The sequence below is a fragment of the Rhinatrema bivittatum genome, chromosome 10 (assembly GCF_901001135.1).
Source record: "Rhinatrema bivittatum chromosome 10, aRhiBiv1.1, whole genome shotgun sequence".
Taxonomy (NCBI): domain Eukaryota; kingdom Metazoa; phylum Chordata; class Amphibia; order Gymnophiona; family Rhinatrematidae; genus Rhinatrema; species Rhinatrema bivittatum.
In genome coordinates this window covers 122914516-122927906 of record NC_042624.1, presented here as the reverse complement: position 1 = coordinate 122927906, position 13391 = coordinate 122914516, and the positions used below count along the sequence as shown (strand labels likewise).

The following is a 13391-nucleotide window of genomic DNA, read 5'->3' as shown; positions in this document are numbered from 1 at the left end:
CGGAGCTTGATATTGAGGCGCCGCAGCCGAGTCCCGACACCTCCAGAGAGGATCCGCTTCTCTCCGGGCTTAAGGCTCCTTCGGCTGCTTTTCCTTTTCAACCGAAGCTGCTGCAGCTTGTGACCCGGGAATGGGAAGCTCCCGAAGCTACTCTTCGAGTGGGGCGAGCTATGAAGAAGCTCTACCTGTTGCCTGACGAGTCCTTGGCCGTACTCCGGGTCCCGAAGGTGGACGCAGCCGTCTCGTCTATCACCAAGCGGACGACTGTCCCGTCACAGGGGCGACTGCCCTTAAGGATATTCAGGACCGGAGGCTGGAGGTGCTCCTCAAATGGATCTTTGACGTCATGGCGCTGTGCGTTCGGGCGGCGGTGTGCAGTAGCCTCATGCAGAGGACAACTCTTAGGTGGGTGCAGCAGTTACTCACTTCGCAGGAGCTGCCTCCGGCAGAGGGCGGAGCAAGCTGATTGCTTGGAGTCTGCTGTGGCTTACACCGTGGATGCCTTGTATGATCTTCTTTGAGTGTCTTCACGTAATATGGCTTCGGCAGTTTCGGCGAGAAGGCTTCAGTGGCTCCGCAAATGGTCAGTGGATGTTACCTCCAAGACCCAACTGGGCAATCTTCCTTTTAAAGGAAAATTTCTGTTCAGAGACGAGCTGGAGGCCCTTATTAAATCTCTTGGAGACAATAAAGGGCATAGGTTACCGGAAGATAAGCCTAGGGCTTCCAGATCATTTGGTTTCACCCGCCCACGCTATCGAGGCCAGCGCAGGTTTCGACAGTCCAGAGCTCCAGCCTTCAATTCGCGCCAGCCATCTATGAGGTCATAGACTTGGCCTAATTCCTTTCACGGCCGCAGGCCCTTACTTGAGGTGGTCCTCAGGGATCTTCCGGGGCAAGTCCTCCCAATGAAGGTGTCCCGACCCACTCCTCTGTTCCGGTGATAGGTGGCCGCTTGTCTCTCTTCTTCGAGGAGTGGGTCAAGATTACGTCGGACCAGTGGGTGCTGAGCATTATCAAACATGGTTACGCTTTGGATTTTACGCGCCCGTTAAGAGAGCTTTTTGTCATGTCGCACTGCGGAGCCCACGCAAAACGGACGGCGGTGCTTCAGACTCTGCGCTGGTTGAAAGAGCTGGGGGCCATTGTCCCATTCCCACCGGAGGAATACAGGACTGGCAGATACTCCATTTATTTCATGGTTCCCAAGAAGGAAGGCTCATTCCGTCTGATCTTGGATCTCAAAAGGTGAACAAAGGTGCTCCAGGTTCCGCGCTTTCGCATGGAGATTCTTCTCTGTCAAGTGCGGCTGTCCACTCCAGCAGATATTTGGCTTCTTTGGACCTGACAGAAGCGTAACTTCACATAGGGATCCACGAACAGCATCAGCAGTTTCTCCGGTTCATGGTTCAGTTTCAGGCACTTCCCTTCGGGCTGGCAATGACGCCCCGCATCTTCACCAAGGTCATGGTGGTGGTAGCAGTGGCCCTCAGGAGGGAGGGGATCTTGGTTCACCCCTATCTGGACGATTGGCTCATCTGTGCGAAGTCGGCGGAACTTTGCCGGTCAGCGGTTCGTTCCGCGGTGCTCAGGCTCCAGTCCCTTGGTTGGGTAGTGAATTTTGCCAAGAGTCAGTTAGTTCCGTCCCAGGTCCTGAATTTCTTGGCTACTCTGTTCGACACGTCCATAGGAAAGGTGTTTCTCACGCAGGAGTGAACCGACAAGTTGATGGCTCAGATACGGCAGCTGTTGTCCCTGCCACTGCCCCAAGTTTGGGATTACTTGCAGGTGCTTGGTTCTATGGCGTCTACTCTGGAGTTAGTCCCTTGGGCCTTTGCGCATATGAGACCCTTACAGAGGGCATTGCTATCTCGGTGGGACACGAAGTTGGAAGAGTTTCAAGTCCATTTACCGCTTGAGGATCCGGTCAGGTCCAGTCTCCAGTGGTGGTTGATTCCGGCCCACGTGCAGCGCGGGATGGACCTGGAGGGAGCCTCAGTGGGTGGTCGTGACAACGGATGCCAGTCTCTCCAGCTGGGGGTCGGTTTGCAAATCACAGGCAGCGCAGGTTCGTTGGACAGGGCATTAGGCTCAGTGGTCCATCAATCGCTTGGAGACCAGGGCGGTTCAGCTGGTGTTGCGGAGTTTCCTTCCCCTGGAGAGCAGTTGTTTGGTGCGAGTGTTGTCGGACAATGCGACCACAGTGGCTTACATCAATTATCAGGGCGGAAGAAGAATTCATTCGGTGGCTCTGGAAGCCGATCGTTTAATGCGCTGGGCAGAATGCCATCTGGTACGGCTGGCAGCCTCTCACATAGCCAGCGTGGACAACGTTCATGCGGATTTTCTCAGCCGTCAGCAGCTAGATCCTGGGGAGTGGGAACTCTCAAGGAGGCGATGTGTCTCGTAACTTGTCGGTGGGGGGTTCCTCACCTGGACTTGATGCTGACTCAGAGGAATTCCAAGGCGGCTCGGTTCTTCAGTTGCAGAAGGGAACACGGGGCGGAAGGTGTAGAAGCTCTGGTCCTCCCGTGGCTTCGTGACATTCTTCTGTACGTCTTTCCTCCATGGCCGTCAGTCAGCAAGATATTGCGAAGAATAGAGAGACACTCCGTCTCGGTCATTCTGGTGGCTCCGGAGTGGCCCCGGCGGCCATGGTTTGCGGACCTGATTTGGCGGTGGACGGTCCTCTTCGTCTAGGTCATCTGCCGAATCTTCTGTGGTAAGGTCCAATATTTTTCAATCGGGCGGATCGCTTTTGTCTAGCGGCTTGGCTTATGAGAGGCGACAGTTGAGGAAGAAGGATTATCCGGATTCTGTTATTTCCACCTCCCTCCTGATCCCTATTGTGCCATCACAGTGCAGTCTATGGGACAAACTCCCTCCTGATCCCTATAATGCTGTCACAGTGCAGTATATGGGACAAACTCCCTCCTGATCCCTATTGTGCCTGTCACAGTGCAGTATATGGGACAAACTCCCTCCTGATCCCTATAATGCTGTCACAGTGCAGTCTATGGGACAAACTCCCTCCTGATCCCTATTGTGCCGTCACAGTGCAGTCTATGGGACAAACTCCCTCCTGATCCCTATTGTGCCTGTCACAGTGCAGTCTATGGGACAAACTCCCTCCTGATCCCTATTGTGCCGTCACAGTGCAGTCTATGGGACAAACTCCCTCCTGATCCCTATTGTGCCGTCACAGTGCAGTCTATGGGACAAACTCCCTCCTGATCCCTATTGTGCCTGTCACAGTGCAGTATATGGGACAAACTCCCTCCTGATCCCTATTGTAGACTGTAATTTATAAGCATTTATACTTATTGTTTAGCTATTTACATTGATCTATAACAACTTTGTCTTGTTTGTTTATTTATTTATTTATTTATTTAAGTTTTTTATATACCAACATTCAAGACAATAGTCCCATCATGCTGGTTCACATGAAACAGGAGTGCAAAATAAACTTAAACTTGAACAATAGTGCGGAAATAGCAGTTACATGTAACATGTAACAGGTTGTTCCTGTTCTCTCCTTTACCTTAAGCTCTAAGTTCCTGCGAAGTTTTTTATTTATTTATTTATTTCAGGTTTTTATATACCGGCATTCGAGATCGCAGTCACATCATGCTGGTTCACATAAAACAGGGGTGCATTGTGAAACATAAACTAAAACAATGGTGTGGAAAATGCAGTTACATATAACAGGGTAATTAGAACTTGGCGGGGAAGGAAGAGAAAGGACAGATTATAATTCAAACATGTAAAAACGATAGTGGAGATAATTGATTATAGAGTGGGCGGAGATAAGGAGTGGCGTGGATGAAATGAATCAGTTGGAGTCCGGGAATGCTTGTGTGAAAATCCATGTCTTTAGTCTTTTTTTGAAGGTTGAGATGCATGTTTCCAGTCTGAGGTTTGTGGGGATGGAGTTCCATATTGGTGGAATGGCTGTAGAGAAAGCCCGATTTCTTAGCGTGCTGTGTCTGGTAGATTTGGGCGGTGGTATCTGTAGCGATCCTTTGTATGCATCTCTTGTCGGTCTTGACGAATTATGTAGTTGGAGAGGGATCTGTAGGTCAATGGGAGCCAGTAGGTGGATATTTTTGTATGTAGTAAGAATGGCCTTGTATATTATTCTAAAGTGTATAGGTAACCAATGGAGGCTCTTTAGGATGGGGGTTATGTGATCCCTTCTCCTAGAATTTGTCAGTATTCGAGCAGCTGTATTTTGTACCATTTGGAGTGGTTTGGTGTATGAAGCGGGAAGGCCAAGTAGGATGGTATTACAATAGTCTAATTTAGAAAAAATGATAGCTTGCAGAATAGTTCTGAAATCTTGGGCATGGAAAAGAGGTCTAATTCTTTTCAGTACTTGTAGTTGGTAGAAACAGTCTTTAGTAGTTTTGTTGATAGTGGCTTTGAAATTCAGGTGATTGTCAATTAGGACTCCTAGGTCTCTCACTTGAGTAATTGTTGTTGTGCCTTGCTGTGTTGAGGTGATGGTGCTGTTCTCAGAGGTGATGAGCAGGAGTTCAGTTTTGCTGGAATTTAGTACTAGGTTCAGGTTGGTGAGGAGGAGTTGAATTTTTTGAAGGCAAGTATTCCCGTAAGCTAGCGTTTTTGCAAGGGAATCCTTAATAGGGATCAGGACCTGGATATCATCCGCGTAAAGAAAATGTTTGAGGTTGAGGTCAGTGAGAAGTTGGCATAACGGTAAGAGGTAAATGTTAAATAAAGTAGGAGACAGGGAAGAGCCCTGTGGGACTCCTACTGATGAAGGGTGTTGTGAGGATTCTTTGTTCTGTAGCTTGACCTTGTATCCTCTGTTGCTGAGAAAGGACATGAACCAAGAAAGTGCTGAGCCTGAGATACCTATGGAGGCCAGCTGTTTAATGAGTAGGGAATGGTTAACGGTGTCGAAAGCTGAAGAAAGGTCCAGTAGGATCAGTAAGAAGGCTTGTCCTTTGTCAAGGCCTAGAATGAGGTAATCTGTTAAGGAGATGAGGAGGGATTCCGTGCTTAGTGTTTTGCGGAATCCGTATTGCGATGGGAATAGGAGGTTGTTTTCTTCAATGTAGTTTGAGAGTCTGGTGTTCACCAATTTCTCCATGATCTTGGCTATGAAGGGGAGGTTGGTGATCGGTCGGTAGTTGTTTGGATCGTTAGGATCTAGGTTTGGTTTCTTGAGTAGTGGTTTGAGTGAGGCCAATTTGAGGTCATCTGGGTAAAATCCTTGTGTTATTGAACAGTTTATGATGTCTGACAGTGATTTGGAGATGGCGTCAGGAATTGATAGAAGCAGTTTCGAGGGGATGTGATCCGATGGGTGAGAGGATGGTTTCGTTTTCCGTAGGATACCTTGGATCTCGATGGAGGAGGTGAGTTCTAGTTCAACTAAGCGGGTATTGTTGAAAGTGGTCTGAGGTGAGGTTGATGTAGGGACGGTGTTAGGGGGAAGCTGAGTTAGAAGTTTGCTGATTTTGTTGTTGAAAAATATTGCTAGTTCTTCCGCTTTAGATTTAGCTTGGGTGAGAGCGATTTCTGGAGGGCTTGTTTGTGTGAGGTTAGAAACGTAGCTGAAAAGGGCTTTAGCATCGAAGACTAGGTGGTGGATCTTGGATGCGTAATAGTTCCTCTTGGATCTTAATGTATTGGATTTATATTGGTGAAGAGTTGATTTATAGGTAGATTGCGTGGTGGTGCAAGGGTTTTTACGCCATTTAGCCTCGTTTTGTCTTAGCAGTAGTTTAAGCTTTTTTAGCTCTGGGGTAAACCACGGTTGTTTTTTGGATGAATTGAGGTGAGGTTTTTTAGTTGTTAGAGGGCATAGCTTGTTGGCAATGGATTCCGTGATGTTGTTCCAAGATCGAAGAGCTGAATTCGGATTGGTGAGGTCTACTTGAGAGATGTGATGATAAGTGATTGCTAAGATCTTCCATGGAGCAAGTTTTCCTATAGGTGAAGCAAGGGGAGGGTATGAGAGATGGACTGGTGTATTGAGAATGACGATGTTATGAGGGAGTGATCTGACCATGGGACCTTCGTGCAGGTGGGGTGCTGAACAGGTTTGATTGCTGTATTTACGAAGATGAGGTCTAGCGTGTTTAAAATAATAATATAATATAAATAATAATAATTATATATATATATATATATATATATATATATATATAAATATATAAAATATATATAAAATATAAAATAATATAATATAAAATAATAATATAAAATAACAAGTTAACCTTGTTATTTTATACCCACTTGTTTGATGTAATTTTCCAACTTCCAATTTTTGGTTCTATGTAAACCGAAGCGGTATGTACGAGTACATGAACTCCGGTATATAAAAGCCTTTAAATAAATAAAATAAATACATATTGTGCCGTCACAGTGCAGTATATGGGACAAACTCCCTCCTGCTCCCTATAGTGCTGTCACAGTGCAGTGTGTATGTAAGAAGAATTCTCCTGATCAGCTATGTTATTAATTTCCAATCAGATGTGAGCTCCTCTGAACGGTTTCCTTCTGTTACAGGTGAAACTGCTGGAGGCGATGGAGGTAATGGACAAAGATACCTTTGAGTTTAAGTTTGGTAATGAATTAACGTACACCACTGTCCTGAGCGATCAGAGGCTGGTGGAACTCATCCCCAGTGGAAGCAGCACTATCGTTCACTATGAGGATCGGAAGGAGTTCATCCAACGAGTCCAGAAAGCCAAATTGGAGGAAAGTAAGGAGCAGGTAATGCTGTCCACGCCATGGGGTCAGGGTGCAGGCTCTGGAACGCCGCCCATGCATGGGGTCAGGGTGCAGGCTATGGAACGCCGCCCATGCCATGGGGTCAGGGTGCAGGCTATGGAACGCTGCCCACGCCATGGGGTCAGGGTGCAGACTATGAAATGCTGCCCACACCATGGGGTCAGGGTGCAGGCTATGGAACAGTGCCCAAGCCATGGGGTCAGGGTGCAGGCTATGGAACGCCGCCCACGCCATGGGGTCAGGGTGCAGGCTATGGAACGCCGCCCACGCCATGGGGTCAGGGTGCAGGCTATGGAACGCCGCCCACGCCATGGGGTCAGGGTGCAGGCTATGGAACGCCGCCCACGCCATGGGGTCAGGGTGCAGGCTATGGAACGCCGCCCATGCCTCTCTGTGGTTCATTACTTAATGATGCACTGTCCCAATGTCCATCTTCTGCTCCCCTTCCTTTCCAGATTGCAGCCATGCAAGCAGGGCTCTTAAAGGTGGTCCCTCAGGCTGTCCTTGACCTCTTGACCTGGCAGGAGTTGGAGAAGAGGGTTTGTGGAGACCCAGAGGTCACAGTAAAGGCTCTGAAGAAACTGAGTAAGTAATATCATCCAGCAGCAGCCACATCTGCAGAGCAGGTCCGCTTAGCCCTGGTGCACATCCGTTCCCATGAACATCACTTCTTCTGTAAGAGCGCATTTCTAAAGTCCCCGCACGTCTCTCGCTGGGAAGTGATTCCTGCTATCAACAAGTTGAGTCCCCGGTCCCTGCCTTGGGGGTGTGGGGTAGTATTTAGCAGTGAGGAGCCTCCGGTCCCTGCCTTGGGGGTGAGGGGTAGTATTTAGCAGTGAGGAGCCTCCGGTCCCTGCCTTGGGGGTGTGGGGTAGTATTTAGCAGTGAGGAGCCTCCGGTCCCTGCCTTGGGGGTGTGGGGTAGTATTTAGCAGTGAGGAGCCTCCGGTCCCTGCCTTGGGGGTGAGGGGTAGTATTTAGCAGTGAGGAGCCTCCGGTCCCTGCCTTGGGGGTGTGGGGTAGTATTTAGCAGTGAGGAGCCTCCGGTCCCTGCCTTGGGGGTGTGGGGTAGTATTTAGCAGTGAGGAGCCTCCGGTCCCTGCCTTGGGGGTGTGGGGTAGTATTTAGCAGTGAGGAGCCTCCGGTCCCTGCCTTGGGGGTGTGGGGTAGTATTTAGCAGTGAGGAGCCTCCGGTCCCTGCCTTGGGGGTGAGGGGTAGTATTTAGCAGTGAGAAGCCTCCGGTCCCTGCCTTGGGGGTGAGGGGTAGTATTTAGCAGTGTGGAGCCTCCGTTTGCTCCTTCGGGGCGGTGGGGGAGGTGGGCAGGGCAGTATTAGCAGTGCTATGCTTTTTGGCAGTCTGTATCTTTTATGTTGCAGACCTGCCTCATATGCACAAGCTGCTGCAGGAGCTCTAACTATCCCATTTTCCTCTTTCTCAGCTCGATTTGAGGACCTGGAACAGTCGGATACCAGGGTGCTGTATTTCTGGCAAGCACTTAACAACTTCACCAATGGTAAGTGTTGTGCTACGTCCTGGTCCGACCCTGCTAACTCTGTGTAACAGGAGGAAAATGGGTCGCGTCTGCATTCACTGCTGGAGTCTGGTCAGAGGCATTCAGGGTAAGACAGGAATTGAGGTGCAGTGATGGTATGTGGGGGGAGGAGATCTCATTCTTAGACTAGCAGAGGTACTGCAGGGCAGGAGGGAGGTGCATTAGCAGAGCTGTGTGTGGGGTCTCAGTCCTGGAATAGCAGGGGGTGCTGCAGGGGAGGAGGGAGGTGCATGGGCCGAGCTGTGTGTGAGGGTCTCAGTCCTGGAATAGCAGGGGGTGCTGCAGGGCAGGAGTGAGGTGCCTTAGAGCTGTGTGGGTGCTGGAATATCAGGGGGTGCTGCAGGGCAGGAGTGAGGTGCACAGTATAACCATCACTTTTGTTGGCGTCATTGTCAGTCTCCCCTCTGTGTTACCTCCTGCCTCGCTCTTAGCATTTCTATCTTTTCTCTTCAGAGGATCGCAGCCGTTTCCTGAGGTTCGTCACTGGCAGGAGTCGACTCCCAGCACCTATATATGTCTATCCAGATAAATCTGGGTAAGTAGTTTGAATATGTTTTGTGAAATTGCAGCAGGCTGGAGGAAGATGAGGCTACCTGAAGGGCAGCCTGTAATCCCGTGGCTGTCAGGACTCCCAGAGAGAGACGGAGGCCAGGAATCTGTAGGAGCCCAGGAATAGTGAAGAATGTGCTCTGCAGAGAGTGCAAACACATCCCTGATGAAATGCAGGTCCTGATTGATCCCCACATATATCAGGATATGGTGCGCTTCCTTTCTCTGTACTAAGTCTCCTTTTTGCATGATCTTTTATTAAGGTCGGAGGTCACAGATGCATTACCCGAATCCTCCACCTGCTCCTGTACGCTCTTCCTACCCAACTATGCAAGGTAAGTGGATGGGGGGAGGGGGATAGAAGACCTCGGTGCGCTGCTTCTCCCGCAGATCCTGTACCACATGACGGGGCCTCCCCCTATCTCAGTAAAGTTAGTGCTCGTGACGTCCGGGGCACGTACCCAGGCGGTCCACCTTTGTACCTGACGATCCCTGGCGCTGTCCCAGCAGCAGGCCTTCAGCCTGAGTCCTATCTCATCATTTGTCTGAGGATCTCCCCTGCGCTTAGCTGCCGCGTAGATTCCCCAGTCCAGATGCAGCAGATTAAAATTTCCCAGCAGACGATTGCCCCCTACCTGTGCAGCTCTTCTTATGCATTGAGTAAAAAAATATTTCTTTTATTTGTTTGAAATGTATTACCCAGTAACTTCACTGTGTTTCCACAGGTCTTCGAATTTTTCGAAAGAGTAAACAACTGATTAATGTTTACTCGTTCCACTCCACTCATTATTTTATAGATTATTATTATTATTATTTATTTCTTTTGTATACCGACATTCGATCGAGATATCACATCGGTTTCCAGGTAACAGGTTGAATAGGGCGAGATCTGCCCTATTTTACATTTAACAAGATAACAATTGATTAAACTATTGAAGTAAAAAACATTGTAACATATGAATACAAATGAATGGGAGTATAATTTGTAGCATCTAACCTATATACAATATATACAGTTTGAATATATACAGATCTCTATCATATCCCCCCTCTGTTATTTCTTCTCCAAGCTGAAGAGTCCTAACCTCTTCAGCCTTTCCTCATAGGAAAATCGTTCCATCCTCTCTATCATTTCAGTCACCCTTCTCTGTACCTTTTCTAAATCTGCTATATCTTTCTTGAGATGCGGTGACCAGAACTGCACACAGTACTCAAGATGAGGTCACACCATGGAGCGATACAGAGGCATTTTGATATTCTCTGTTTTATTCTCCATTCCTTTCCTAATAATCTCTGCATTCTATTTGCTTTCTTGGCTGCTGCCGCACTCTGAGCAGAAGATTGCAAGGTATTTTCAACTATGAGGCCTAGATCCTTTTCCTAATGTGGAACCTTGCATTCCCTGTATGTACCAGGATCAGTCCAGACTGCTGGGTTTTGCCTCCCCTCCAGCAGATGGAGACAGAGACGTTTTAAAACAACCCTGCCCTATATATCAAGGTGCCACCCACAGTCCATCAGTATCACTATATTAACTGGCTCAACTTTATCCACATGTTTATTTATGCCCTCAAGATCTCCAGTTCTTCCCAGGGGGTTGTTAGGTCCTGGTGTGGCCACCCCCCCTGGTTTGAGGTGGACGAGCAGGGGATTGATGACCCTTGATGACAGCTCGCTCTGAGATTCCATATGGGTGAATTTCTTGTAGTCCAGATCCCTCATCCCCCATAAATCAGCATTGGTTCCACTGGCAGCTCGGCATTTCAGGGAAAGGAAAACTGGTTCTTACCTGTAGTACCACAGATCAGTCCAGAAACCTGCCCTGAGGGGAGAGTCTCCCGCTCGTACTGTTGCTTTGTATATAGTGTGAAGTTGTTGGAGGTTTTCAATGCTGGTCACTGTTATGTTAAATTTGGGAAAAGGGTTTTCTGTTGTCGTTTTGGGAAATTTCACCTTTTTCCGGCTTATTGGAGGGGAGCGAGTTTGCTTAGAAGCTTGCTTAGAAATTTACGGTTGTTGGTGTCATCTTGGCTCAGGTACAGGTCAATACTGAGGGACTACAGGTGGTACACTGGCTTATGTACAGTGTTAGTGAAACTTTGTCTCCATCTGCTGGCAGGGAGGCAAAACCCAGGAGTCTGGAATGATCTGTGGTATTCCAGGAACAAAATCAGCAGGTAAGAACCAATTTTCCTTTAAATTGGAAACCTTCCGTTTTTAGGTACCATAGATGATGATGATAGTTTACAATTGTCCAATAGCAGGTCCAGAATTTCATTTCTCAGTCCTTTCAGCACTCTGGGATGTATACCATTTGGTCCAGTTAATTTGCTACTCTTTAGTTTGTCAATTTGCCCTAGTACATTTTCAATGTTCACTGAGATTTGTTTCATTTCCTCTGAATCATCACCTTTGAATATCTTTTCTACCATCTCTCTTACATCTTCCTCAGTGAATACTGAAGCAAAGAATTCATTTAGCCTCTCTGCTATGGTTGTGTCATTCCTAAGTGCCCCTTTTACCCCTTGATCATCAAATGGTCCAACTGACTCCCTCACAGGCTTTTTACCTCGATTGTATCTGAAAATGTTTTTATTATGAGTTTTTTGCTTCTTTTCAAATTCTCTCTAACTTGCCAGTGCTTATGCTGGATCCATTTTCCATTTCTTGAGAGATGTACTTTTAGCTATTATAATCTCTCTCACCTCACCTTTTAAACCATAGTGGTAGTTGTTCAGTCTTCCTTCCTTCCATCTTTTCCAATGCGTGGAATACATCTGGTCTGGGCTTCCAAGATGGTATTTTTAAATAACGTCCATGCCTGATCTAAACTCTTAACCTTTGCAGTTGCACCTTTCTTTGTTTTCCCAGCCATATTCCTCATTTTATCTTAGTTACCTTTTTGAAAGTTAAATGCTGTCATAGTAGATTTCTTTCCTGTCCTCCCTCCAGTTATTAACTCAAATTTGAGGATAATGTGATCACTATTGCCAAGTGGCTCCAACTCTGTTACCTCTCTCACCAAATCCTGGGCTCCACTAAAGCGAGGTCTGAAATAGTTTCCTCTCTTGTTGGTTCTTGTATCAGCTGCTCCATGAAGCAGTCATTTGTTTCTTCTGGGAACTTCACTTCTCTAGCATGTCCTGATGTGAATGTGAGTTGCACACCATCTGCTCGCCATGCCCGTCTTACCGTTACACAAGAGTCAGCCCTCTCAGTTGCTGCACCAACCCTCTGGATCTCTCTGCCTATGGAACTCCGGTTAGAAGACTCCCTTAAAAAATTTTGATTGTATCTAGAAAACGTTTTGCTGAGGCAAGCCTTCCACCAATGCATTTGTAAGATTTCCTCTTATGTAAATGTTGTCTGCGATTTACATTTTTTTTGTCTGATTGTTTTAATTGTATTTTATGTTATCTATTTTATGAATGTATCTCATGTAAATCGCTTAGACCAATTTGCGTTAAGCGATTAATAAATTTTAATAAATGAAATGGAATGAAAAATGAGGTGAGGATTTCAATGTCTTATCCACAAGGACTCCATGGTCCATCCCAATAGAGAACCCAGCATCGTATCCTGTAGTTGGGATTATTTTTCTCTATGTGAATCATTTTGCACTTGTTCATGTTAAATCTCATCTGCCTCTTCGATGCCTAGTTCCCCAGTTCGGCAAGGGCTTTCTGCAATCCCTCCCAATCCGCTGGTGCTTTAATTACTTTGAATAATGTTGTGTCCTCTACAAATTTGACCACCACATGTATTGCTCTCTTTCCCAGATCACTAATGAATATATAACACAGCACTGGTTCTAGACACTACAGATCCCTGGGGCTTTCTCCTCCTCCAGGAGCCTTAGCCCTCCCTCGTATGTTCACAGTTTATGGTGAACTCTCTACATGCTCCATCGCCCCTGCAGGTTCCTGCTGTGAGGCGGCACCAGTGGGAGATGTAGGCAGGTTCGCTGTTTCTATTTCTCAGTTCACCTCATGTTCCGGGGCAGCTTGAGTGGACCCTGGGGGTAAGAAGGCGACTTAAATCCTAGCAGAGCAGCCTCCAGCCAGAGTGACGCCTCTCTCCTTCTCTTCCAGTGCAAAGATCTGTGAGGAGAAGCTGCGCTATGCGGCATATAACTGCGTGGCCATCGATACGGACATGAGTCCCTGGGAGGAGTGACGTAGCGGAAGAGCGGCCGTGCACCCCTGTGCCTGCAGAGCTGATGAGATATAATCCTGTAGGATCACCTTGAATCAGGGCTGTGTATCTATTAAACTCATTAACCCACTGTGCTACCTCGCCTCATCTGCTGTGTCATGTGTTTATTAGATATAGTACCAGGAAAAATGAGTCTGTCCAGCTCTACCCCAACGCCCCCAGTGTAGCTCTCCCAATGTCTCTCCAGTGAGGCACCTGTTGTCACAACTCCCCCTCCCCTACCTCTGTTACAGTCATTGCTCTTCCCCCTTCCTTTCCTGGCCAGACTCCCCCTTCTCAGCTCTCCATCTTCTCCAGTCTTTCCCAATCATG

The 13391-nt window shown here is 47.6% G+C and overlaps 1 protein-coding gene across 1 annotated transcript in view; it reads left to right on the top strand.

The window, feature by feature from the left end:
• Positions 1-13153, top strand: part of HECTD3 (HECT domain E3 ubiquitin protein ligase 3) — a 130046-nt gene extending 116893 nt beyond the window's left edge. Inside the window, exons 16-21 of the mRNA XM_029618051.1 lie at positions 6538-6744; positions 7218-7347; positions 8202-8276; positions 8769-8850; positions 9128-9199; positions 12956-13153. Coding sequence (XP_029473911.1) covers positions 6538-6744; positions 7218-7347; positions 8202-8276; positions 8769-8850; positions 9128-9199; positions 12956-13040 — 651 coding nt within the window. The 3' untranslated portion in view covers positions 13041-13153. The remainder of the gene's footprint in view (positions 1-6537; positions 6745-7217; positions 7348-8201; positions 8277-8768; positions 8851-9127; positions 9200-12955) is intronic.
• The last annotated feature ends 238 nt before the right edge of the window (positions 13154-13391 follow it).